Here is a 25,600-nt window from a genome sequence, read left to right on the forward strand (position 1 = left end):
TTATAGTATATTTATTACACTCCGTTTGGAGTGTAATAAATTTACTAGTATTATTGTATTTGCGATATCTGAGCGATCCAGACAGATTGAGCAATGAGTATTAACATTAAGGCTGGCAGTAGTTGTGCCACTAGTGATTTTAAGAATAATGGGGGGGAAAATTCTGTGTGATTATGCTGCTGCAAAAAAGATGAATTTATTGAAAGCTTTTTACACATTGCATCCAGGTGGTGGTCACTGTATATCATGGAGGAAATTTAGTGGCTGTGCAAGATAAGGTCGTTAAAAAGAGCAAAATGACTCCACGTCGTGCATCAACAGCCATGCTTCAAACTCTTCTCATAGTTGAGACACCGAAAGGCCCGTTTGATAACGAGCGATTATAGCCTTTTATTGTCGGACACACATGAGTTACCGCCTTATGGTGCTGTAACGACTAATATAAAATTAGGAGTGCCTAAGACCTCAGTTACAACAACTTTGTTCTAAAAGTTTTTACTTTGGTGTAATTAAATAAAGCTGAACACCGTTTGATAGCGATAATAACTGTTCTTTGTTCCATTATGCTGGCCTGGTTTTGACACTCAAATATATATTATAGCAGAGACGTGAGATCCTGATGCTGAGGTGGGAACCCGTTTAATATAACGGACCACGTTGTAGAACATTTTCTCTTGCTCCGAGCTGTTGTTCACTTCCTGCTGAATTTCTCCCGGCAGAGTTCCCCACACCAAAGACCGAGCTGGTTCAGAAATTTCAGGTGCTCTACCTGGGTATGATGCCTGTGGCCCGGCCAATAGGTTGGTGTAACACACAGATGTGTGCTTGTGAATATAAATGTTTTCTTTTTTTTTTCTTTTTACTGTTTGTTGTTGAACATTGATGTTAATGTGATTTAAATGGGGAATCTTGTTTTGGTTTGGTATAATATGCTCTCGTCCAGGCATGGACACGCTGAACGGAGCTATTGACAGTCTCATTGGCTCTTCCAACAAAGAGGACTGGACTCCTGTGGCCCTTAATGTGGCAGATGCCACTGTGACCATCAGCAAAGACAAGGTCAGACATCTGCTGCTTAACCGTCACCTCTGAACTCCCCTGGCCTTTTCCTCTTCATCCTTAAATAGAGAAATCCTTGTTAGCAAATAAAACGTCTTCTTTTTCTTTAGATTTTTTGCTGCTCAGCTGCACTTTGGTTGCTTGGACTTGTTAATATTATCAATATTGCATATTTCTGCCATCCAGGTCCGGTGGAGAATAGTTACGTTCTCATAATTGAGTTTTGCATCCATGACTTGACCTCCATTTTATCATAAAGCTTTGACCTGCTGCAGCCAATTGTAAATACCAGGTTTTCTATAAAAACTAAAATATTTTAAGATTTATGAACACCATTCAAAAAATTTTTTTAGCACTTAATTATTTCAATATATTTTGTGCTGCTGACCTGGTTGGTAAATTAGGTGTGTTATAGAAATCCAATAAGCTAAGCTAGTCCTCCTATCAGCTGTTTTGGTGGATCTGTTATGAATTTGTAGACTAGATATCCTCTTACATCAAGCGTTATTTCCCACTGATATGAACATTTTCAGTTTGGCTTGATTTAAGTTGCTCAACTCAGCCAAGACAAACAGCCTCAGTCTGACTAGTTGTTTATGTTTCCAGCAACTCTCAGTAATATGGTATCTAATATTACAGACATTTGTTCTCTCTCCCAGCCCTGCAGCACTCATCTGGGGGTTCTCACAGCTTGTTCATCATGCATATCCTGAGCAGAACCTTGATTTTGTGTGGTGTTTGAGAAATACCAGGACTTCCTGGGAGTATGAAATGTTCTTGCCTGCAGGATTTTGGTTCTTGTTCTTGCAGCCTTGTGTAAATGCAGATACATAATCTGCAGAAACAGAGAGAACAACAACAGCAAAGTTTTTTTCTGGCCAGGAATTTTCATACTTCACCGGAGCTCACATGCAGAGTTCCTAAGAAGTCCTGACAGGTCTCCCACTGCAGCACACCACCTTTGTTTTTCACTTGATGCAGAACAAAAAAGTTCTGCATCAAGACTAGGCTTCACAAACTCCCAAACAATGGCTGCAAAAAAAAAAAATCAGCATTAACTTTGAGTTTTCCAAAAGGCTAGCAACAATTTCAAGTCCAGTGTTTGATAAGGGAGGTTGAATCACAAACTCTGCTTTGGTCTGTTCAGCAAAGCTTTCTCCTGAAGTCTTGCTCTCTCTCGCTGTCTCGCAGCCTCACTGAATGGCAGACGGGTCTTAAAAAGATGTTTCCTTTTTAAAGTGCCTCTTTTATGCCTGTGCATCCTCTGACTTAAGGGAAAACAATATTAACATCACGTGATTTATATAATATACTGCTGAATATTAGAATAAAACCCTCAATTGTGTTTTTAACCCACATTTTTGTAACTCAACTTGTTGTTTTTCAATATCACAATTGCCACACCACTCTCCGTGTGCTTTTTGATCTTGGTTGCTAAAATGTATCTCTGTTATGGGCATAATGTACAGTAAAGGTCTATCCAAATGCCGGCAAAAAACCTATTGCTAATCAGAGTTTTAATGCATAGCTCTTGAACAATGCTGACCTACCAAATATTTGCCAATCACAAATTACTGCTGTTTGTGATTGGGATATTGCACAGTAGACAATGCAGTGTTTTGTCATTTGGTATATTGGGCAGCTCTGCTCTTATTTCACTGCTGACACCTCACTGACACTGAACATAGCTCAGTTTGACTCTTCTCCCTTCAGTCACGACTTTCATACTGAGGGTTGTTGTTGTGGGACTGGGTGGTCTGTTGAATTCAAGTTTTTGAGTTTCTTAAATGCTCAGATTGTGATCTGGAGCCCATTTCTTGGTCAAACCTAAAGCAAAAAAAAAAGAAAAAAAAAAAAAATGCTGCTCATGTTAAATCTGCATTTCTATAAAAATCTCCCTTTTTTGAACATGAAGATAAAATGTCATCTTTTTAGTTTTATGGCAATAACAGCCGCCTGGCGGGGTTCATATTTGGTGGTTCTCAGAGAACCTGTGAATAAATGTGTGTCGGCATGTAACTGCAGGACTCAGCACAGTTTATTTTTGTCATGTCTTATTCAGATTTAAAAGCTGCAAATCAACTTTCACATGACAGTAAATGTTTTTTTTGCCTGAACCCATATTTCTCACCTAGGACGAAGAGGAAGTGCTGGTGGAGTGCCGCGTCCGTTTCCTGTCTTTCATGGGCGTCGGCCGTGACGTGCACACGTTTGCCTTCATCATGGACGCCGGCAGCCATCGCTTTGACTGCCATGTCTTCTGGTGTGAGCCCAACGCTGGAAGTGTGTCTGAAGCCGTGCAGGCAGCTTGTATGGTGAGTCTAACCATGCAAGCAACCAGCAATAACAAGCGATAACAAATTTGATGTTTTTTTTTTAAAGAAAACTGCCTTTAAAACACAGCACATCTGAGGCAGAAACGGTTTCTGATTTTTGTCACCTTGGATTAAATGTGTTTTCCATCCCTTAAGCCTAGAACACCAGAGCTGATTATTTAACACTGTTACAATTAGACTAAATTATTTGCACTTGTCTGTAAGGCTCAATTGTTTTAACATTATTGCGGCAAGCATCAATTCTGTAGAGAAACTCAAATCGGTTCATTTGTTTTTGTGTCAAAATTATTTTTAACTGTTTAGCTGATATTTGAAGTTAAATAGCATGAAAAGAAAACTCATATTCACTGAAACAGTGGGTTAATTAGGCTTTTCATACACTGCTTAAAAGTAACCAACATAGTTTGTTTATTGAATAAATAACATTCCTCCTACATAATTCTCCTACAGTAATTAACAGTAAGATCCATTTATTTTATTTCTCACTTTGTCAAACAAGAAGGGCCAAGTCAGGTGTAAGTGGCAGGAAGGGCTTTGCAGATTAGATTTCAGCCTAAAAGACGCTTAAAATCCTGGCAAGGAAACCTGTATTTAATCCACAGATGCTGTTTGCTGGTACAGTGACAGGTGGATGAAGCCAATAATGTTTTTGTATCACGTCTGACTCGGTTTTCTGACAGCTGTTCACTTTAAACATGTAGGCCCCCGATCAACCTGAAAAATTAATGGAAACCATTCAGCCTTTTTATTTTGACATTTCGAGGCTCAGTCATAAATGTTTCAGTGTTTCAGGGAGCGGCGGAAACCTTTTGTCGGCTTTAAGCCGAGTTAAAATATGTTTGAATTGACATTCTGGGACAGCGGTAAAGTAATTATACCCTGTTACGCATTTTCCCGTTTTTATCAAGCTGCAACAACAGACTTCAACATATTTGAATGTGATTTTATACGACAGACCAAACTGTGAAGTGCTAGGAGATTAGTACACGGCTTTCGGATTGAACTGCAAATGAGAATCTGGAAATGCGGAGTGCATTTGTATGTAGACCCCATGAGCCAATACTCTGTAGAACCAACTTTCGCTTCAGTATCAGCTGAAAATATTTGGCATGTGTAGTGGCCAGCTTTGCAAATGTAGAATCTTTGACCTGTGCCATTCTAAGACATGAGTATGAAGTGATCTAGGTTATTGCAGAGTATCTCTGCTTCTATGTGTAAGGTTGCTGCCCTGCTGAAAGGTGACCCTCTGCTTTGGTCCCAAATCTTTTGCGGCCTCTAATAGGTTTTCCCTCATGGTCCTAATGTAGCATTTATCTTCCCATTAATCCGACCAGCTTCCCTGTCCCCCGATGAAGAAAAGCGTCCTCTACAGCATATTGCTGCCACCACCATGTTTGCCCAGGGGGATGTGCATTTTTAGTTCACTACCACACAAAGTTTTGCTTGTTGGCCAAACATTTTGACTTTTGAATCTGACCAGATCCCCTTCTTCAGCAGATTAGCTTCGCCCCCCGCCGGGCTTGGGGGCGAGCTGCAAACTGTTCTCCTTAAGGCTGTCTTTAAACAAGGGTTATCTTCCTCTCACTCCCTCATAAACAACAGATTTGTAGATGGCATAGATAATAGATAATAATAGAAGTCCTCTTTAACAGATTCTCCCACCTAAGCTATGGATTTGTGCAGCTCCTCCAGAGTTCCCATTGGCCTCGGTCACTTTCAGATGATGGACTCCCAACAATAGCGTGTTGGTCTGTTGGCATAAAAATAAACGTTTGTAGTTTTAATTGGACAAAATTTAAAGACGTTTAAGGGATCTGAATAATTTTGCACCTAGCCTAACGTTTTTTTGTAGTTTTTATTCTATTTGTCATCACCATTTATCACAGTTATAGCTCACGGCTTCAGTAAAAGGGTTGAAGACTGGTGTCATTTAAAGGTTTTCACACTTTCCACCCTCACGTCTGCGGCGTTTTCCACCCAGTACACCAACAGCCTACGAGTTCAGGCCGACCCTCTCTGTCTGCTGGGTGACATATGAGATTAGTCCGCTGCAGGCCACCGCTATTGATCACACCTCTGAACTTTGGATATACGGCCACACAGACACTCACTCTCTAAAGCAGATTGACGGTGGCAAGAGCCGTTAGTCATTACTATTGATCTCAGTCAGCAGCCTGCACCGGTCCAGCTTCCTCCTCATCTCTCTCTCTCTCTCTCTCACGCCTCCACCGTCGTATACTCAGCAGCTGTAACTCTCCGTTGTTTACGGCCCTTGTGTTCTGCTCTCTCTCTCTGTCTCTCAGCTGCGGTATCAGAAATGTCTGGTGGCCCGGCCGCCCTCCCAGAAGGCCTGCGGCTCGTCGCCGCCCGGCGACTCCGTGTCCCGCCGGGTGTCCACCAGCGTGAAGCGAGGCGTCCTGTCTCTCATCGACACCCTCAAGCAGAAGAGGCCCGTCACAGAGCTGCCGCAGTAACGCCGCCTCTTTGACCCGCCTCCTAGTAACCATGGAAACTTCATCGCTTCGCTGCCGACGCCCCGTCGCCATCACCGACTCCAGCAACAATAGAATAGCTACAGCTTTTTTTTGTTTGTTTTTTTTTTTTTTTTTTGGAAGCAAATCCTAAGAGTTTTTGAGTTGAGTAGCAACAACAAAAAAAAACGATCCAAACCACACGGGAGCGTCGGAGTTAGTCGTGTACGTTTGCTCTCGTGTCTCTCAGTGACTGCGTGGGGAGGAGAGGGAACGACCTGAGGGATCAGGAGGCGCTCCCCTCAAAGCACAGCACGCGTGCTGATGACCGAGCTCATCGCTGACCAAAACGTTCGTCTCTCCGTGCTTCCTGTGTGCCCGTGTCCGCATGACGCTCCACGCCAGGCCACGCTCCCCGTCATCCGCTAACCTGTAGTGGCTCTCCAACCCTCCCCGATGCCCCGCCGCTCGTCGTCATTCAGTAGATCTAAACCTCAGAACAAAACTAAGAGAGCGACGAGTGAGAAAAGCCATCTTGTTCCTGGAGGAATGAAGGAAGCTGCTACAGACCCGAGAGATTCCAGCGCGACCTGTTTTGCTGAGCGTGCATGAAGTCTTTTTTTTTTTATTTTATCTAAATGTGAACCATTCTAAACAATGTGGAAACAGTGCTGCTGCTTTCAGAGACCGGGGGAGGAGAATCAGAAGGCCGCAGATTTTATTTTTTTATTTTCCGGGGTTCGGAACGAACGGTGAGACGGCACCTGACTCGTCCTTCATATCCTTACTGTTTACATTTTGATTTTTGTTTTTTTAGTTCTGTTCGTGTTTTAAAAAAAGAAAAGAAAAAAGAAAAAAAAAGACAGATTATAGCCATAACGTAGGAAGAGCTGTGGACAGCGTTCCCTCTCTGGTCGGCAGTGCCAGACTTGCTGCTTCAAACGCAGCAGAGACATCAGCATGCTGGAGGGAGATCTGACTGATCGTTTCTCTTCAGTCCCACCTCACTCCCTGGAGACGTTGGGTCATCTAATAAAGGGGGATCGCCTGGAGGAAGAGAAAGGAGACCTTAGGAATGTGTTTTTCCATCTCTGTGGGATTGTTTGGGCTTAAGCCTTGAAAAGAAAGGAAGCGATTTATCCCTCAGCCTTCTCTGTTTTCAAGGGGAAAAGCCCACCAGAATGTTGGAGGGGCTCAAACCGAGCGGGACTTTATCAGGCTGCTGTCCATCTATAGGGTTCTTCCATAGGAGAGAGAGAGCTTTTATTTAAAAAGGAAAAAAAAAAAACTCTTCTTTTGACTTTGTTTTCTCTAGTGCCATAAATTCACTAGATTTCGGTCTGTTCTCAAGAAACAGAAACCTCCTTTCCACTTGGCAGGCTCTGTACTCTCGCGTATCTAACCTGCTTGGATGTCAGTCTATTATTCCACCTAAAACCTCAAACGCAGTTTGCTATGCCCCGCCTCCATGACATCATCCAATCACAGGCTGAAAAGCTTTTAATTCAGATTATTTAGAGGTCGGAAAGAGTTTAACGAACAGTCAAGTTGTAGATCTGACTGGCCTTACAGCGAGAACTTAAGGAGGGCGGGGCTTAGCAAACTAATTGTCATAAATCAAATGTCCTATCACAGCGTTAGTGTACCACCACAAGGAAACTGTTGGCTTTTGACTATATTCTCAAACATGCAAGTTTAATATATATAGGAATGAAATGCTTGAACCACAAAAATCTGTAAATTATTAAATCATTCTATTTTATTTTCTGTGGGGAAATTAAATCCACTCAAGGCCTGAAAGGCTTGACGTCCTTTCTTTAAAGGTTTTAACTCATGTTTTCAGTAGATGCAGAAACACTTTAAATCCCTCAACATGCTCAAAGGATTTATAAGCTAGCTTTATAAAGTATTGTTCTTCATTTACCTGCTTTATAATAATAATAATAATAATAATTCAACTTTATTGATAAAGCACCTTCCAACATAGCCTAGCATTGACCAAAGTGCTTTACAAAATAAAACAAATAAATACAAAAAAAGTAGAAAAGAAGAGTGCCAGTTAAAATACAACCACAATAAAAAGATAAAACAATATAAAAGTTAAACATCAAAAGCCCTTTTAAGTAAATGGGTCTTAAATTTGGCTTTGACCAGGTCAGAGATGGTGCGCAGCTGAAATTACGATTTAACAGTAATGTCTGAATCTGGTCATTTATTCATTTTTAAATTGCAAACGAACTATGGGATTGATCAATGGCGTTATGAGACGCTGCTGTGAAGCAGCGTCTCACGAGGCGGCAGCCAGTCCCGCCTGACAACAGAAGTCTGAATGCCAACTGGTAAAGTTGGATCTCCACCAGCAGTGCAGAGCTTTTGGCCAACATGGCTGCCATGCATATAAGGTTAAGTGAAAGTAACCTGGATAAATCATTTATCAGCACTCCAGAGGGTTTGTGTGTTGTCCCTGCGTGCCTTTTTGTGTTCTGTCCAAGGTTTTTTTTTTTTTTTTTGTTGCTGGAAGAGAGGAAAATACCAGATAACACTAGCATATACAATTTGATCCCTAAATAAACTACCCTGCCATTGTTTAAAAAAATGTTACAGTTTTTTATTGGCTGTGGTGAAAATGCAGTCAGTTGGCTCATACCAAAGACCTGGAGGCTTCAAATGCAGTTTTAAAACGTATGAAATTTCAGTTAAGAAATGAAAAAAGCTAAAGTAAAACAAGTCAAAGTAAAATTATCTGTGATTAGAAATTGTTTGACATACTTTCTGATTTGTGACACCAGTGCTGTATTTGTAAAACAAACAAACAAACAAAAAAAAACAACAGAAATGTCAATCCCTTATTTTTTTTTAATACTGTCAGATCCTCTATTGGCTATCGTGTCGTCTTGTCAGGGTCAATCACTCGCCTGCTGAGACTTGCTGGAAAAAGCCAACACTTTCCCTGTGGTGGACAGACCTGAGATATGAGCGCTGGTGCATCTCTCTTCTTGTCTTCGCCCGTAGTTTATGAGCTCCAAAGCAAAATCACGCAACTTCAAGGAGCTTTCTATTCTGACAGAGACTGATGGGAAAATTCAGCCAATTCTCCGTTTTCACCGAATGATGTTGACGTGTGAATAAGACGACGTCTGTTTGTACAGAAAACCCGCTCAGTGTAACATTTATTATTGTTATAAGCTATGTCTTTATTTTTGAATGTCTCTTTATTTTCCTATACGTTATTACAAGAAAGTTTGCCTTTTCTGAATCATACCAAATGGCCAAAGTGTAAAATACGTATATAAATTGTTGTAGATATGAAAATATGAGAGCAGGTGAATGAAAAGGTGAGGAGGCTGATAGGAAATTTTTACACTTAAGTTGATGCTGAATTTAACTGTGCGATTTTTATCTATGCATTCTTTTGATCTGGAGAAGAAGGAACGTCACGAAGGAGCGTTGCATGTCCTCAGACGGTCGAAAGAGAGACTCAAATTTATTGAACAGAACAATTTTTTTATTTTATTTATTCTATTTTATAAACCGTATATACGGATTTTATTAGTTGGGGCTAGTCTTGTGACGCTGGGGCTAGTACTTCAGACCCTGGTTGACTCTCAGACATCGTAACAAAGTCCTGGCTTGGAGAAACAAGGAAATAAAGGAATATATCTTCACCCTGTACAGTGATTCACTTCCCGCTGAGGGTCCACTGCTGCTCAGAGTGTCAGAAAGAGGGCGAGGAGGGGCAGCAGGAGTGGACTCGCAGCCTTTCTGTCGAACTCACACAGACACACACAGTCCCGTCGATGGATGTGTTAGCTTCCGTTTGCTGCTCACTGATTTGTACACTTTAGCAATGTAACCGATTGTGAGAATAAATGGTATAAAACACACCTCTTGGTCTGGATGCTTCGACGTAACCTGCACATTTCTTCTGCTCATGAATCTGTCTTCATCCAAAGGTCCGACTAAGGAAGATTTTGCTTCCTTAGTAGTAAAAGTTGCTCTGTCATCATTTATTATAGTTATTTTCTTATTATTCATGATTATTATATTTTATTATTATTATAAAAGCCACTGGAAATGCTGAAGAAAACATGTAAATATATATATATATATAAAAGAAAGAAAAGCTGATCTATCGCAGATTTTAAGATCTGAAACTTTTGTTTCACTTCTTGATATCTCAGCATTCTGCAGGACACCCGTGTTTGGAGTCTTTAAAGACCATTTCTGTCATTCTTCCAGCTACTAACTTTGACATCTCCTCCATTTCTCTTTTCAAACTTAACATTTTGCTGGTATAATATCCTCTCAGTGTTAGCCGGATTAGAGTTTGTCCTTCTTCAACAAACTCTTCATTATTTCCTCCCAGTATGTTTCTGCTCTTCATCGCCCCTGTCCCCACAGAAGACAGACATTCCCCCAGGATGATGCCGCCACCTCTATGTTCCACAGGGGAGATGGTGCTGTCAGGAAACATCAGTGGAGCAGTTGCTTTATTTGTTTAAAAACGGTGCAATGCTGTTTGTCTGCACGGAGAAGCCGTCCGTTAGCGGTGTTGCCTTTCGTCTAGAAAGCCCATGCTGGGTTCAGATCCCAGCCTGGGTCACTCTGCATGGGGTTGTCATGTTTCTTTTACAGATTCCTCCTACTGTTCGAAAACATGCATCTTATGAATGTTTGTGCCTGGTTGTGTGTCCCGACGTCTTGCTGGGATTAAGAAAGTCTAAACAACGGATGCATGATCTTAGAAATAATTCAATTCGGTGTGTTTATTTGCTCCCGGTTCACAACAGATTCCACCTCAAGGCACTTTACAAGACACACAAGATCCAAATCCAGTTACGTACACAGATACAGATTCAAACACAGACGTTCCCATTCGGCTCTACTTGTAATATGACGCTGTCCAGCTCAGCTTAGTGCCAATTGAGAAAAAGAGGGCGCTCCGACATGCCAGCGATCAGTCGTCTAGAGCAAGCATGTGGTGACAGTGGAGAGAAAAGACCCAGACCTGATAATCCGGCATGTTGTTTCAGGATTTTCTACTAGGGTGCAGAATTCATGATTTTATCAATTATATCAAACTGTTCCTGCAAACAGGAGACCTCCTGCAGAACTAAACACTCATCTGTAGTGACGCACTGGGGAGTTTCTGCTAAAGTTAGGCAATTATGCCTACATGCATGTAGGAAAAAAAACAAAAACTCCTGATATCCCTGACTGCAGGTTCGGCCAGTGAGTACAGCGTTACGAAGGCTACACAGTGTGTCTGTCGTTTTATAACCCGTGCAGAGAAACTGAGGACGCTGATGCTAACTGAGGGCCGGAGGTCAGAGACCGTGGCCGGCCCACAGAGCTGCTCCCTGACGGCGGGGAAGAAATCGGCGGCAGGACGTGATCTGCGGCCTTCGACGCTCCCTGCGCTTTCTTCACACTCCCAGGACGGACCCCCTCCTTCTCTGGGATCCCCTCTGCCCCGTCAGGCGGGAGGTTTTGCCTCTCAGAGACTGTCTGAGGAGTGGAGGGCGCAGGCTGAGGGTGGGGGAGATGTTTTTCCGGGACAGCAGGTGAGCCCTCCTGCAGCTTCGCCGGTTTGCCGCTGATCTTGTGCGCGAGAGCCGTGATGGGAGACAAGTGCCTGGAGGGTTTATCGGCAGACATCAACGTCAGAGTGAGACGCGGGATTCGCCTCGGTTTGCTGTTCGCCTGCTGAGATTGGTTTGCTTTCTTCTTTGCCTTCTTCTTTTGCCCTTTGGGCGGATGTTTCGGGCCTACGGTATCACCTTTGGTCTGTTTTTGATTCCTTTTGGGTTTTCGCTTTTTCTTCTTCTCTGCCTTGGTCTTATCATCCCGCATTCCAGCCGCGTTTTCTTCGCCTCCCTTAAAGTCCCCTTCCTCGTTCTCCTCTCCGCGCTCTGAAGGTGGAGCAGGATCTCGTCCGCCACCAGCCTCCCGTCCCTCAGGCTCCTCCTGGCTGGATGGAGACGGAGGTTTGCTGGTGGCGGAGGCGGCCCGTTTCTTTCTGCTTTTGCCCTTTTTACCAGTTTTTGATGGTTCAGGAAAGATGCCGCCCAGGAGACCCTTGGCTGCCGCCCTCGCCAGCACGTCCTGAACCGTTTCTACCTTAGTGGGGTCGGCCTGAAAGTATAAACACAGGGAAGGATTTATATTTGGGGATTGAAATGCCTTAAAACGAACATCAAGTCATTTATTTAATCAAATGCATGATAGTTATCTTTCTCCGACATTAAATACTGTTCCCTCTTCCCTGTGAGGTCATGAGGCTTTGACTTAAATGTTATTATGGTCGGTTTCCCTTATCACCATTATTATCCCTGTGGGTAGAATGTGTTTCAACATCTTCAGTTCATTTGGAAAAACATCCATGGGTAACTTTTGGTACCCAGCGCTGGGTATCAGTTTGTTTCTCTCGGGGGTTTGTTGAACTGTGCATAAAAGTATTCAGAAAAATGCCAAAATATTATCTATAATTTCATTGAATTGTATCAGATTTTCTAAAGGATTTCATTTTACACTGATTCTTATAACAGAATCTTTCACCGAGGGATGTATGTGACCAAAAACTTGAATGTATTTTTTTGGGGGAAATTAGATGTAGTGTAAAATTGTCAGGTGGAAGGAAAATGATACCAGGTTTTAAGAATGTTTTATGAATAAAGATGTTGAACAATGTGCTCACCTTTTGTTTTGATTCCAGGTGCAAGGATGTTAGGCCCCGTCTCCACCAGCTTTGCACAAGTAAAGCCTTAAGTTTTGATCCATTGATTGAATGGGGCAATGGGTTTAACATTTCTTTGGTTTTTATCTCTTTTTATCCAGGTATTGTCCTATACTCCTACGTTTATATTTTATCTATTTTGTCTCGGCATCTTCTTGTTTTTAGATTAACTTGTAAAGCACCTTGTGCACCATATTGTTAAAAAGTGCTATAGAAATAAACCTTGATTGATTGATTGATTAACATCAGTTATTACATCTTTACGCAGTTTTCATTTGGACATAGGTCTGAACTTTGTCTTGGCTATTCTAACACATAAGCACGTTTTGATCTAAATCATCCCGCTGTTGCTCTGTCTGTATAATATTTAAAGTCTTATACAGACAGCCTCCAACAGATCGGTTTTCCACAACTGACATGGATTTATCTCCGTCTTCCCATCAACTTTCCACAGAATACAGCCACCGCCATCTTTCAGAGCGGTGATAATGTGTCCAAGTTTATCCCTCACCTGTCTACTGTATTCCTCTGTCTTCATGATGCTGTTTGTTAGTAATGAATTGACTCCTGAAGGCAGTGGTTTGCATGCACTGGGTTTTATTTTGGGGGTTCCTAGTAAAGGGGATAATATGCATACACACACACACACACTGCAGTTTCCAGATTTTGATTCAAAATATGGAAATGTTGATTGTGTATAATTACTTTTGAAAGTCGATATGTGAGATTATGACAGTTGTTAGTCCAAGTGACTACAGTTCAATATATTACATGCCTTATTTCAATCTTATTACTGGATCTAAATGAATTATTATGTTTATGCCTAAAATACACGAGAATGTACGTATATTAGCACATGTGCAGGGTTCATTTTATCTAATTAAATAAAGAATTGCATATTTCGTTTTCAATGATAGTTTTTCACGCAATTTATTTTTTTTATCTGATTTGCTCATGCTTGTGTTGCCAGACAATCATTAAAGAACAATTCTGCACCAATGAGCACCCCTTTACCCGTATGCTGGCTTGGCTGGTCTTCTTGTTATTCCCTAAAATGAGTTAAATCAAATGAAACCTTCACTTAACCTGGCCGGGTTTAGAGCGGTGCAGGAGATGACGCACTGCATTGCAAGAAAACTGCACAACACCAAAACCCACACCCTGAACTGATTACTTACCTACAGCAGCCTGAAATCTGGTCTGTATAACACAAACTGAACAAAGGATTATCTGCACTGCTGGGAAGAAATCTCATTACAAACCCTAAGCTCTGACTGCCTGCTTCACCTGGTTCAGTTTCATTCACATTCTTCCAGGGAGATAAACCCACAATCTCACTCAAGCAGCAATTGAAGGCTACTCTATCTGGATCAGATGCTTTGCCCCAATTGAAACTTTCTGAGTCTTATTCAAGCTGCCAAAATGGGAGTTTGCAGAGAAACACAAAAGCACAACTCCCTTTTCTAAACACCTTTGTCCTGATTCTGGCCCGTCTGCTGTCTGCCCCACATCCTCTCTCACCAAGGATAATTCACTGCACCTGTGCACCTGCCTCTCTACTTCCCTGCAATCAAGCTGATTTCACACACCTGTTGCCTGTCCTTCATGTTGCCTGTCCTTCATAAACCCGTTGCAGACAGTCAGACAGCTCCAGATTATTGAACGCTTTTGGAAGTGTGTCCAGTGTTTCTTCATGGCTGAATACGTTTGTCTAGACCGTGATCATGTTTCTGTATTTCCCTACCTTGCCCTTGTCGGATCTCTACCAAAGCTTCTGATTTCTGTTCCACAACCTGGATTTGGATCATGACAACAAGACTTGCCTTGCCACCAGATTTGGTGGTCTGGTCTGCCCTGCTCAGACTTTTCTGCATGACGCAACCCTCGGTTGTCCTGCCTATCACCTCTGCAGCAAGTAACCCAGCTCTCTTCCCTGCCAAGATCTCCAGCTTGCCCCTGCAGAAAACTCTTTGTCTGGCTCGGGTTTCGGGTCTCCTCCCTGTCTGATTCTAAACGACTGTTCTCTCCTGGAAAAATAAACACGGTTGGAGCTTGAAGTGAGAGGGATCTTTGACCACTCATCTTTATCCCTCTACATCGACCAAAGCCCAAGGTACTTTGTTATACTCTCTTCTCTCCAGGTCTCCCCACAGGTTTCCTATATAATATAGATCTGATCGCAGAGATCTCCATGGAAGAAGGTTGAAAATATCATGTTGATTAACCAAAATCCAACAGATTTTTTTGTTTCAAAACTCCTGATATCTCAGAGTTCAATGTTCCCCTGAGTGTTTTATAAGAAAAGCAGGCCCACGGCATCACTGATCAAGAGGTGTTTTTCCACATATTCATCCCTAACTCCATGCCACATCCACCTTCAGAAAAAGCCCGATCCTGGTCTCATCTGACCACAGCAAACAGTTTAGTTCAAGTCCCAGTAGAGTTTAGTAAACTCAACACGTTTGTTTTTGACGATTATTTCCTGTCACACAAGAGGATTGCTTGTAGTGTCTTATGATAGGAAGACTCTTTGTAGTTTTTACACATCTTACCATCCTGCTCGCTGTTCTGATAAACTTCCTCACCTGGTTATGTGTCAATTTATACTTATGCCAAATTAATTTTTTTCCCAATTCAATTCTATTAATATATCTCTAATTCAGAAGACGTGTCATCTCAAGGCGCTGTACAAAGTCAATTCAATTGGCTGACAGATTGGTCAAAAAGTTTCCTATCTGAGCAAACCTAGTCAATCGCATCGAGTCATTGACAAGCTTGACCGTAATAAAAAATTAACTTTAAAGTTATTATAAAAACTTGACTAGAAAGGTTTGAAATAGATAAGGCAGGTCCTGCAATTCAGTACAGACAGTTAATTTGATCAGACCTTAACGTTTCAAACGTAACTTGTTCTGGATGGGAGAACGAAAACTCCTCATCCTCAGATATATTCAGTGTGTCGATCAAAGATTTGAACCAAGCCCTATATGTGGACCCCATGGGGATTTAGTTCTGGCTGGATGGGTCCTCATTGGTTGTGGGTTCAAAACAAGCTTATTTAATGGGACCCACTCAGGGTCGATCTGCATCGGCAAACCCAGTCAGGATGAACGCCTTTGCTGGTCTGAAATTGATATTTTAGAAAAATCAATTCAAATTGTAGAACGCCATTGGGACCCATGTATTACTCACCACCCCTTTGTCAACTGCATCAGACTGACAATTATATAACGTACAGAAAATCTCTTCTGGGGCCAATTTTGCAGTTCATTTCCTCTCTGTATGGGTCCCATATGTACAGTAAACGATGGCTGAGATGCTTTCATCAAATATTACATCAGGATTTCCTCTCTTTGTCTGTCTCTGGGTAGTGGGGAACAATCCCATGTGTGGGTATAACAACATCTGCAGCTCTGATGACATTTTACCATCTGTAAAGTGAAAGTTGATGCATTTACACATGGTTATGACATTTTAAAATTACTTCGCTGGTGTGCTCCCTCTGCCTGTCTTTATTCATTTATTTATTGCAGATAAAGCTAAAATCAAAATCAACCAACTCTTGTAACAAGTAAAACATGTTGACAAGAACATTTTTGCTTCAGTTTTGGGATTTTGAGTCTCTCCCTCTTGAGCAAATCTTTGATCTCACCAACATCCCTAGGTTTGCCCCCCCCCCCTAAAATTCCAGCAGTGTTTTTCAATTGGATTCAAATCCATGGACTGAGATGGAGATTCTGGGAGACTTCCTCTTCGTGGACATGAATGCAGCGCTGCGGGTTATAAAATGATTGCTTGTTCAGATTCTGACCTGCTTAAATGCGATCGCTGAGATGTTGCGGTTGGCATGTGTGACCGCGTCTGCACGGACAGTTCCAGTCAGCCCTCGTTTTCTTCATTAAGTCAGCCTCTGGCTGGCAGCGCCTCTCAAAACACCAACACCCCATTGAAGCAGCTTACATTCTGTTATTTATGTTATTATAGTTTACAAAAAGAAACATGTGACTCCAATAAATATTATCCAATAGCAAGATGGTACCCACTTTGATTAGTCATTGTCTCTTATTTATAGTGCTTTGCAAGAGTATTTATGCTCCTTGAACTTTCTCACATTTTTTTTACCAGAAGTTTGAAACTGAAGTATGCTTTTCAAAATGTTTTGCAAATAAATATTAGGAAAAATGTGTTGTAAATATGTATTCTGCTATACCTACCTACTCCTGAATACAGTCCAATGCAACCAGTGGCCATAAGCCACCTGATAACTGATATGTGTCGGAAAACTAACAATAAACATCACCTGAAACACAACATCCTCACTAAAAAAACATGGCAGTGGCAGTACCATGCTGCGGGGATGCTTTTCCTCACAAGAGACGGGGAAGCTGGTTGGAGATGACGGTAAGCTGGATGAAGCTAAATATCGGCTGAGATTTCAGACTTGAGCAGAGATCCCCCCCCCCCCTCCAGTTTACAATGACGCACTGTTTTGAGTCGCTCTATTACATTAAAAGCTCAGTATGATACATTCAAGTCTGCTTTTGTCATACAAAGTGTGAAAACACTCGATAGTTTGAATACATTGTGAAGTCACGTATTTATGGGAGTTCCCTAATCAATCTAAGAGTAAAGCCCTACACATTCTGGGTAGTTCATGGACTGTTCCCCTCACACACATACACAATTTGCATACAATCTGTATAGATTCGGTAAATCTTATCTGCCATTATTTATCTTGTATTATAAACCCGCTAATACATATATAATCCTTTTCCTAACATTCCTGTATATTCTGTATAATCTGTGCATATAGCTCCCATATTTATATTTATACACAACCTTTTACAGTCACCTACTACTACTTTTTACTTATACATACACTTATAAATAATATTTATATCCTGCATAGAGCTTCTGGATAGATGCAAACCACATTGCTTTGTACTTGTGACACAATGCAATGACAATAAAGTTGTATTCTATTCTATTCTATTCTATTCTATTCTATTCTATTCTATTCTAGTTGGAAGGGTAAGGCAGTGTAGTTGTTGTCCTCAGAATGCAAGGGATATTTCCCTGTAAAATGATGCTCATCAAATGGTTTTAATGGGAAGTAGATTCATGGGTACGTTCATTTTCCAGCGCTTACAACATTTATCACGTCTTAAAACTCCTGAATCGCTCTCTCGGTGCAGACGCGCAGGCTCTGTGACTTTCAGCGCCATCCGTCCACCCACCCCTCCAGCTGCAGGCGATCAAAGCAGCCGCATCTCATATCCTGCTGTGGTACCCGTCTTGCTTTATGAGTGAAGACCAGAAGGGAAGAAAGAGAAAGGGACAAGCAAACGAAACCGGTGGAGTGATGCAACATGACCGCGTCGAGGGAGAAAAAGGAGTTCAGAATGCCACAGAATAATCCATTTAGTTTTGCTCGGAGGCACTGAGACGTAGCGCGGGGTTTGAGCATATTTTGTCTTCAGCTCGTCTCTTTTTTATTGAGTATTGAAATAGTGCTGCAGTGTTTCTGCGGCGCAGCACTCTGCATTCGTATGTGTGTGTGTTTGCACAGCAACGAGCTGACTGACCTCCCAGCAGACAGTAAAAGAGTGCTGCCTCAGCACTTCTCAAAGGTCCTGTTGCAAAGCAATCAAACACAGACGCACTCACACTGATATAAATTCTCCAGCACACCAAAACACACGCAGCAAAATCCTCTGTTCCCTTAGTTTCGACGCCTGGCACAACATTCCCCTCTGCAAGTTTTCACTTCCCACACCTCGCACTTTCTCTGACCTCCGTCCTCTCACCTGCCGCGACAGTCTGGCTACGAAGCAGCCGTTGGTGAACTGAGAAGGCTGAAGCCTGAAGAACCCGGAGTCCGTTTCGTCTCCTGTCGCAGTGTCGTCAGGGAAAATCGGACCGTTCACCCTGGGAGAGGAGATGGGTAACGTTTAGTTTCAGAGTGTTAGTACCGAGTCACTGCATTCAGGCCTGGATCCGCAGTACGAGCACATTTGCAATGGACGTCTCGACGAGATGTCCAAAGCTTGGTGCTTGTGATTGTAATGTGAGAAAAAAAAGAGAAGTTTAAGTGTCAGGAACACTTTTGTAAGGAGGCCATCCTGATCAAGTGCAATATTCTGAGCTAAAATAGACCGGTTACCTTCAGGATGTTTTTTTTTTTTTATAAACTTTGGAGTTCACTGTCCAAAGATTCTTATGTTTGCTGATGTTTAGCGGCTATTTTCAGCTCATTTTCTCACATGACAAAGAAGGAAAATGCATTGATATATGGGTTTCGTTAAATAGTATGGAGCAACTTTTGTAGCGCAGCAGAGAGGGAAACAGAAATCATTTCCAGTCCAATGGACTCGACAGACGGATTAACTTCTGTCTTCTCAGCACCCTAAGCTGCTCCTCTATACTGCCATCAGTGTGGCGACTCTAGCCTGAAACTGTCTCACACACACACTAGAAAGTACACCACTATACTTAACACTACAGTCATGTTATCTCCACTGAGCCCCTGAAGGGACATTGAAGGGAAATTAAAAAAAAAAAAAAACTTTCTAGGTACTCACCAGATACTTTTAATGTCAACCGGACCTCTTCTTTTCTGACCTTTAATCCATTCTCCAGACATTTTGTAAACATCCGTCTATATCTGTTGACCAGTCGTTTGCAGCTGTGCTTAAATGAATGCCACCAGCCTTTGAGGGTTCTTGTATCCCTTGCGGCAAAACAGAGCGCAGGACTTCAAGGTACGTTTTAAGGGACGTTCAAAAACAACATAAAGGTGACGCCATGCAAGCAATGCAGCCATGTATTTGTATGATAGCCCAAACTGAAAATGTAGCACACTTATTTCATCTATATCCATTTTAATTAAGACAGTCATCCAACATACTCTGAAAGATCAGAGGAGTTAGCCTACATTATGATTAGGAGAAAGCATCTGGTGCACACCAGAAAGTTTCTTTTTAGATTTCCCTTCAATGTCCCTTTAGGGGCTCTGTATGTCTTAGTGTAAAAAAAAAAGAAAAAGACAGAATGACAGGATGGAAACTAATAAAAAAAGGAAAATAAATGAAAGGGAAGAGTGGCCATTATTTACTGTATTTTCTTTTGAACTGAGCCATTTTCTAAAATATAGAAAACAGCTGCTGGCCCTGTGTTGCTGAAAAGACAAATTAAACTTTATTTTAAATAGGGCTGCTGAAGGCAGAAATGACAGCAAAGACTTTGCATGAGAAAATGTGATGAAACCTGGAATCGTGACGATTGTGCAGACAATGGAAGAGACAGGCATTTATACAAAGGGAAGATTATGGATTATGCCTGTAATTAATGTGAGCTAGTTGACATGGGGTAGAAAATATGATTGGCATGAAAGCCAGGTTAAATAGTAAGAATTAACAAGCATGTGGCAAAATACAGCAACACAACATATAACATGACTGAAATATTATAGAAATTTGGAAATAGTGATCCAAGACTAAATTTCTTTCCAGAAACCTGAAGTTAATCAGATCTGCAAAGTAAACACCATTTAATTATTCACTTCAATCAAAGCAGATCGAGCACTCATATTGCAATACATTTCTTATTTGCTTTCCAATCTAACAAGATTTACCAACACTATCTCAGCTCTGTCTCAATCATTCAACAAATATGTTACTTAGCACGGGACCAAGTAACATAAAGACTAACTAAACTGTTAGAATGAATCAAACAAAAGAATGTTGTTCCCAGTTCCACCACATAATATCCACAGTGTGTTTGTATGATGGGTGGCGATGCACTGCTTTAAGTTAATAAGATAAATTGTGCTCCAGAAACACCTTCCTATACTTCTGACCCAATGTTATTCATAGTGTGATCATTGCCATAAATTATTTTGGATATGCCAAAAACTGTTGTGTCAGAAGCACTGCGACTCTGAGTCACCACATGGCTTGCACTAACATGTCACTGCAAACCAGTGCATGTAAACACTACTCAAATATCACAAACAGTGACCCAATAGTAATGCTACTTCATTTTCTGATACACTATGCCGGCGCTCAGTCTGCACTAATGAAGATGGCAAGCATTGAAGTTGGACTCAATTTCTAAATATTTGAGACAGTTTTTGTTCTCTCGAGGGCACTCATAGCTTCTTTTAAGCTAAGATCTCACAGTGGAGAATTTTACTTGTCACATCGGCTCAATAATCAAAAGAAGGTGCCAAAAGGAGGAAAAGGTGCATACAGTATATACAGTGTGTCCACATATATACAGTGGATCGAAAAAAAAATGTAAATAAAAAAATGGAAATAAAGCACAGGTTTAAGATGACTTAAGTACATTCAAGGTGACTTATATATGTATGGATTTGTCGTTGTACATTACAGTGGTACCAGGTAAAGAACAACAGTGAGGTAGTGAGATAGTTATAACAGCTGAAGTCACTTATTTAACAGGATTATTGCACAGGTTGTTGCACAGGGAATTAAATAGTAATTGCACATTAGTTATTGCACAAGTTATTGCATTTATAACGCAGCATTGTAAAGTCTGATGGCAGCAGGGATGAATGACCTGCTGTAGCGTTCCTTTTTACAAACAGGGTGTCTAAGTCTGTCACTAAAGGATCTGCTCAGCTCCTCTGCAGTCTGAGGGTGAAAGGTGTCACATCCATGATGGATGTGAACTTGGACAACACCCTCCTCTCTGCCACTTCCTCCACCGAGTCCAGAGTGCAGCCCAGGACAGAAGTGGCCACCACATATGTGTTAAGAAACCCATGTTTTCTTTTTCAGCTTTGCTGTTTGTACCTGAAGGGCAGCAGTTTGGGGTGAGTATGTGTTTTCTCCAACACTCTTCCGACCAGCTGTTCGTTTTCCTCGGGACACACTGAGCGCGTGCAGTAGACCACTGTCTGGACCTTTGGAACTAACATAAAGCATGATTATTTGACAGTCTTTGGGCCTGTGTTTGTTACTACAGTTCATACTCACAGGACAGAGCGTGGGCGAGCAGCCGGGCCTGCTGGGTAGTCAGAGAGAATATTTTGCTTTTGGAGACAGAGCCGTGGGATAAGTCAGGGAGCAGATTCCAGTCTGTCAACAAAGTGTTCAACAACTTCAGCTGAACTGAACTCGTTTATGAAAGCAACAAATATTTCTGAATTTAACAATGTTATAGTTTCTTCGTCCTCATCTGTAATTCATCACAGGGTCATCATCACAGGGTCTTTTACCATCTTTGGCGACTCTCGGCAGAAAATCGACTTTTCCTTTCCAGGTGGGTTTGGGCTTATAGTTACTTACCCAAAGTTGAGAAATAAGTGAAAAAGGTGTGACAAGAAGAAAACGAGCATAAAGTGGTGAGAACTCAGCAAAGAGGAGTTAAAAATGATGGCAATTGATGTCAGAGACGGAAATGGGAAATTGAAACTTTGTATAAAGTACTCTATTTGCAACTCAACCACTATGAGTCAGTTAGTTTGTCTACAATATTTGGTTGTCAGGAAATAAGTTCAAGATAATTCTGAATGTCAAAATACAGAATTTTAAAATGAGCCCTCAAAAAGTGAAAACCAGTTTTCAAACATTTCTTTTTATCCAGTGAACATTATGCTCACAAACGACACCTCAGTGGTCTGGCTGCCGAGTCACTGCTGTAGCTTTCGGTCTAATCTGTGGCATTCCCTATAATATAAGATCCTCATTGTTTAATGTTATGCCCTCCTCAACTATGCATTTTCCACAAATTTAAAAAAAAAAATTCTTTGGAGAAGAAAAAAATAAGAGAGTTCACTCCAATTGACATGTCATTATTCATAGCTTTCTGTCTTAAGGCATGGCTTGACCTCAATGAGACAACCTGTAAATAAATAAAGGTTAGTCCATAGAAATACAGTTCTTGAATTAATTGGCTGTTTTATCATTTCAAAATGTTTTGTTCTTGTTCCGCTACACTATGACAGTATTGCTTTTTAAGGTCAAAGGATTGAAGTGTATACCTCCGTGTTCACTGTGCATGGCGATGACCGGGTCATTGAGGGCAGAGGACGAACACTGAGGCAACACTATGATGACCTTCAGTCTCTGCACAGCGGCGTCCCACTCATCCAGGCCGCAGAAGCCTTCTGACAGCACTTTGACATCTACAACGAAACGTGGGGGAATGAATTTACCGCAGGGAAAAAAATTGCCTGCAATGCAAAATGTTCAGCAGCTGTATTAGTTACTTCATCTATGTGTTTCGTAGGCAAAATGCATAAATAACTTATCATTTTGAGCCAGTTTTGAGACTTATCTGGCACTGGGTGCTGTGAAGCTTTCAGGTCAACACAATAGAGCGGGATTTAGCAACTTGATATGCGGGTTTCAAATGCAAGTTAAGCTTCGGACTTCATTATCCCCTCGTCACATTAAGCTGTTGGATATACCCGTGGGTCCACAGCTTTTTGTCTGATTCACTCCCACAGAGTTGGTGACCCTCCCAGAGGACACTCCCGTGCTTCACCGAAACCTCCTCCTGCATTGCTCTTATCCTCCAAAGTTTTACATTACTTGTGAAAGACTCCACCAGAAAGATCAAAATGCACAAATTTAGGGAGGAAGAGCTGCAAAATGGTCAGACCAAAATGAATGCCGTGGGCTTTATAGAAAGACTGAGATGGAGATTTAATTTAAACTGGTGTTTTTACTTATTTTTTTTATTTTTTTTGCTGGTGTAGTTTAAAAGTTTTTCTCTTGACTGCTACTTGTTCAGTCCTGACCATTTCCAATTTTGCGTTAATCAAGGCCTCACTATCACAAACACTGATATGTTAGTATTTTCAGCATAAAAGCCCCTTAAAGTCAAGGGATGAACTAAGACTAAAACAATCAGCTTTTTCCAATATATTTTAACAAAATGACTTTCAGAGCTTCTTCTTTAAAAATATAAAATCATTATTTTAAAACTGCATTTTAATGTGTCTGTTAACCAGGGGCAGACTTAGCCATTTTGGGGCCCTATGTAACCTTTTGTGAAGGGCCCCCTCTCCAAATTTCCCTTGAGTGTCAAAGCTTCTGTAGGGCTTCATGCTGCAATATTCAGACACAGACAGGGAAGCAATATTTCCTGTAGTCCCTCCCCTGTGGGGGTCCCGAGATGATATATTACAATAAGCATTCTTATGGTATTTTAGTGAATGGAATTTAATCAAAAATCAAATTAATATGCGCTAATAAGTAATAACTGTATTAACCATACGTGTATGAGGAGTTTTATGGGGGAAACTGCCTAGTTTTTCCTAATGGTAAGTCCGCCCCTGCTGATATGAAGCCTAGTTTGAGGATTGGTAACATCTGAGGCGTAACCAGAAAGCAAAGACAGAAGAATCCTGCATGGGAGCCATTCCCGTTTCACCGCACTGAACTGATGCATGTAAATCAGATCTGTTGATTTAAAGCACCTTGAGATGACATTTTGCGGTGAAACGGCTCTAGTTATTTGAACTGAATGGCTTCTCACTTTTGACATCCATCCGTGAGAGCAGCTCCTTCATCTCGTCTGTCTGCGAAGGAGCGTGGTCAGCGGCGCACACCAGAACTCGGCCCGAGCGAGCGGCAGCTGCAACGGCCACGTGAGCCACGGTCAGGGCCGAGAAGGAGCCCGCCACCAGGACGTCCCCTCTGTCAAACAGGAGGGGCTGTAAGGCGCTCACCGCCACACACACACTCCTGTCCTACAAAGACACATCACACACACGTTACAGGGATGCAAGCCTTTCCCATGTCTACCTATTCAGAATCACAGTGTGATGTGCTGCTTAATCCAAGCTTACTTATCAACAAAAAGGAAATCGCAAAGTTTTAAAGTTTAATCTTTAAAAGACTGGGTTGAACATTTGGGGGTTTTTTTCTGCAGAAACTGAAAGTGTCGTTCTTTCCCTTTTATCCCCTCTATTTTTCACCTTTTCGCCCTTTCTTTTTCGCTTCTGCATCCTTGTTTCAATGTTCATATAACATGAAATTTTCCCTGCATAAATTATAATAAAGCTATTAAGTCAAGTGGAGCACTATGGCAAAAACGGTAAGGCTCCACTTGTGAAAGTAAAATGTGTTGGGCTCTTTTTGGCATTAAGACAACAATTCTTATTGCCACATTGCCAGACAGGACACTAAAAAAAAAGAAAAAGAAAAAGAAAGAAGTTTCTTTCAGGAAGCATTGTAAGGTAAAATTAGCGTAGCTCTAATAAATTGGTCATGCCAATAGCAATGATATCAGTGGTCAAATAAAAACCGCCTCTCTGGGTATTAAACACCTTTGTCCGCAGCAGACAGCAAAAATGTGATGTCCATGCTGTTATACGTTGACTTTTCTGCCCCTGAAATCTGTTTGGCTACAGTGTTGGATTTTCATTTTCCACTTGCCACAAAAAAAAAAGAGCCTAAAGATATTTTCTCTGCACAAGAAAATAATTTCTGCTGCAAAAGCGCAAATTATTCTCAAATATGTTTTCCTGCAGAACTCTTCACCAGTGCTTACAGTCGGCCCACAAAAAAAATAAGCTTTTACTGCGTTTTTAACTCCCACTGGATTGCACACGCTACCTGTATGTTCAGCACATGTGTGCTGGTGAGGGTGCTGCTCTGAAGAGGCGTACGCAGGCTGCGGGGGAAGATGAGCGTGTCTGGACACAGGGGGTCCTTGGAAAACGTTGAACCCGTGAGGTCAGCCACGTTCTTTACTTCGCTCAGGCCGGCGCTTCGTAACACTTCACAGGCCTCGTCAAGACTGCGGAGAAGCGGAGAAAAAAAAGCGTGTTAGTCGTGAATCGAGTCACACACGGCGGAAGGCGAGAGAAGCGGGTTTTCTCTGGTCAACGGCTTAACAGGGGAACAGACAGGCCCGTTCGCCCCTTTGACGTTTACTGACTAATGAACTCACAATGCAGCGTTTGCTCGTTGTGTCTTTAAATTAGTTCATCTTTAATTTTAGCATTGTTTCACACTGAAACC

The 25,600-nt window shown here is 41.7% G+C and overlaps 2 protein-coding genes across 9 annotated transcripts in view; one reads left to right on the forward strand and one right to left on the reverse strand.

Moving 5' to 3' along the window:
* The window catches only part of apbb2b (amyloid beta (A4) precursor protein-binding, family B, member 2b), an 84,456-nt gene extending 74,706 nt beyond the window's left edge, over positions 1–9,750 (forward strand). For all 6 annotated transcript variants that reach the window (XM_036136963.1, XM_036136964.1, XM_036136965.1 and 3 more), the window contains 4 exons: positions 720–800; positions 944–1,059; positions 3,195–3,374; positions 5,699–9,750. In XM_036136963.1, coding sequence (XP_035992856.1) covers positions 720–800; positions 944–1,059; positions 3,195–3,374; positions 5,699–5,869 — 548 coding nt within the window. In that variant the 3' untranslated portion in view covers positions 5,870–9,750. The remainder of the gene's footprint in view (positions 1–719; positions 801–943; positions 1,060–3,194; positions 3,375–5,698) is intronic.
* A 1,287-nt stretch (positions 9,751–11,037) lies between these two features.
* Positions 11,038–25,600, reverse strand: part of LOC105928281 (putative methyltransferase NSUN7) — a 32,454-nt gene continuing 17,891 nt past the window's right edge. For all 3 annotated transcript variants that reach the window (XM_036136970.1, XM_036136969.1, XM_036136968.1), the window contains exons 7-13: positions 25,193–25,376; positions 24,111–24,324; positions 22,609–22,752; positions 21,602–21,703; positions 21,419–21,536; positions 18,410–18,530; positions 11,038–12,001 (exon numbers count right to left, since the gene is read on the reverse strand). In XM_036136970.1, the coding sequence (XP_035992863.1) occupies positions 11,141–12,001; positions 18,410–18,530; positions 21,419–21,536; positions 21,602–21,703; positions 22,609–22,752; positions 24,111–24,324; positions 25,193–25,376 (1,744 nt within the window). In that variant the 3' untranslated portion in view covers positions 11,038–11,140. The remainder of the gene's footprint in view (positions 12,002–18,409; positions 18,531–21,418; positions 21,537–21,601; positions 21,704–22,608; positions 22,753–24,110; positions 24,325–25,192; positions 25,377–25,600) is intronic.

This window comes from Fundulus heteroclitus, chromosome 5 (genome assembly GCF_011125445.2).
Source record: "Fundulus heteroclitus isolate FHET01 chromosome 5, MU-UCD_Fhet_4.1, whole genome shotgun sequence".
Lineage (NCBI taxonomy): Eukaryota > Metazoa > Chordata > Actinopteri > Cyprinodontiformes > Fundulidae > Fundulus > Fundulus heteroclitus.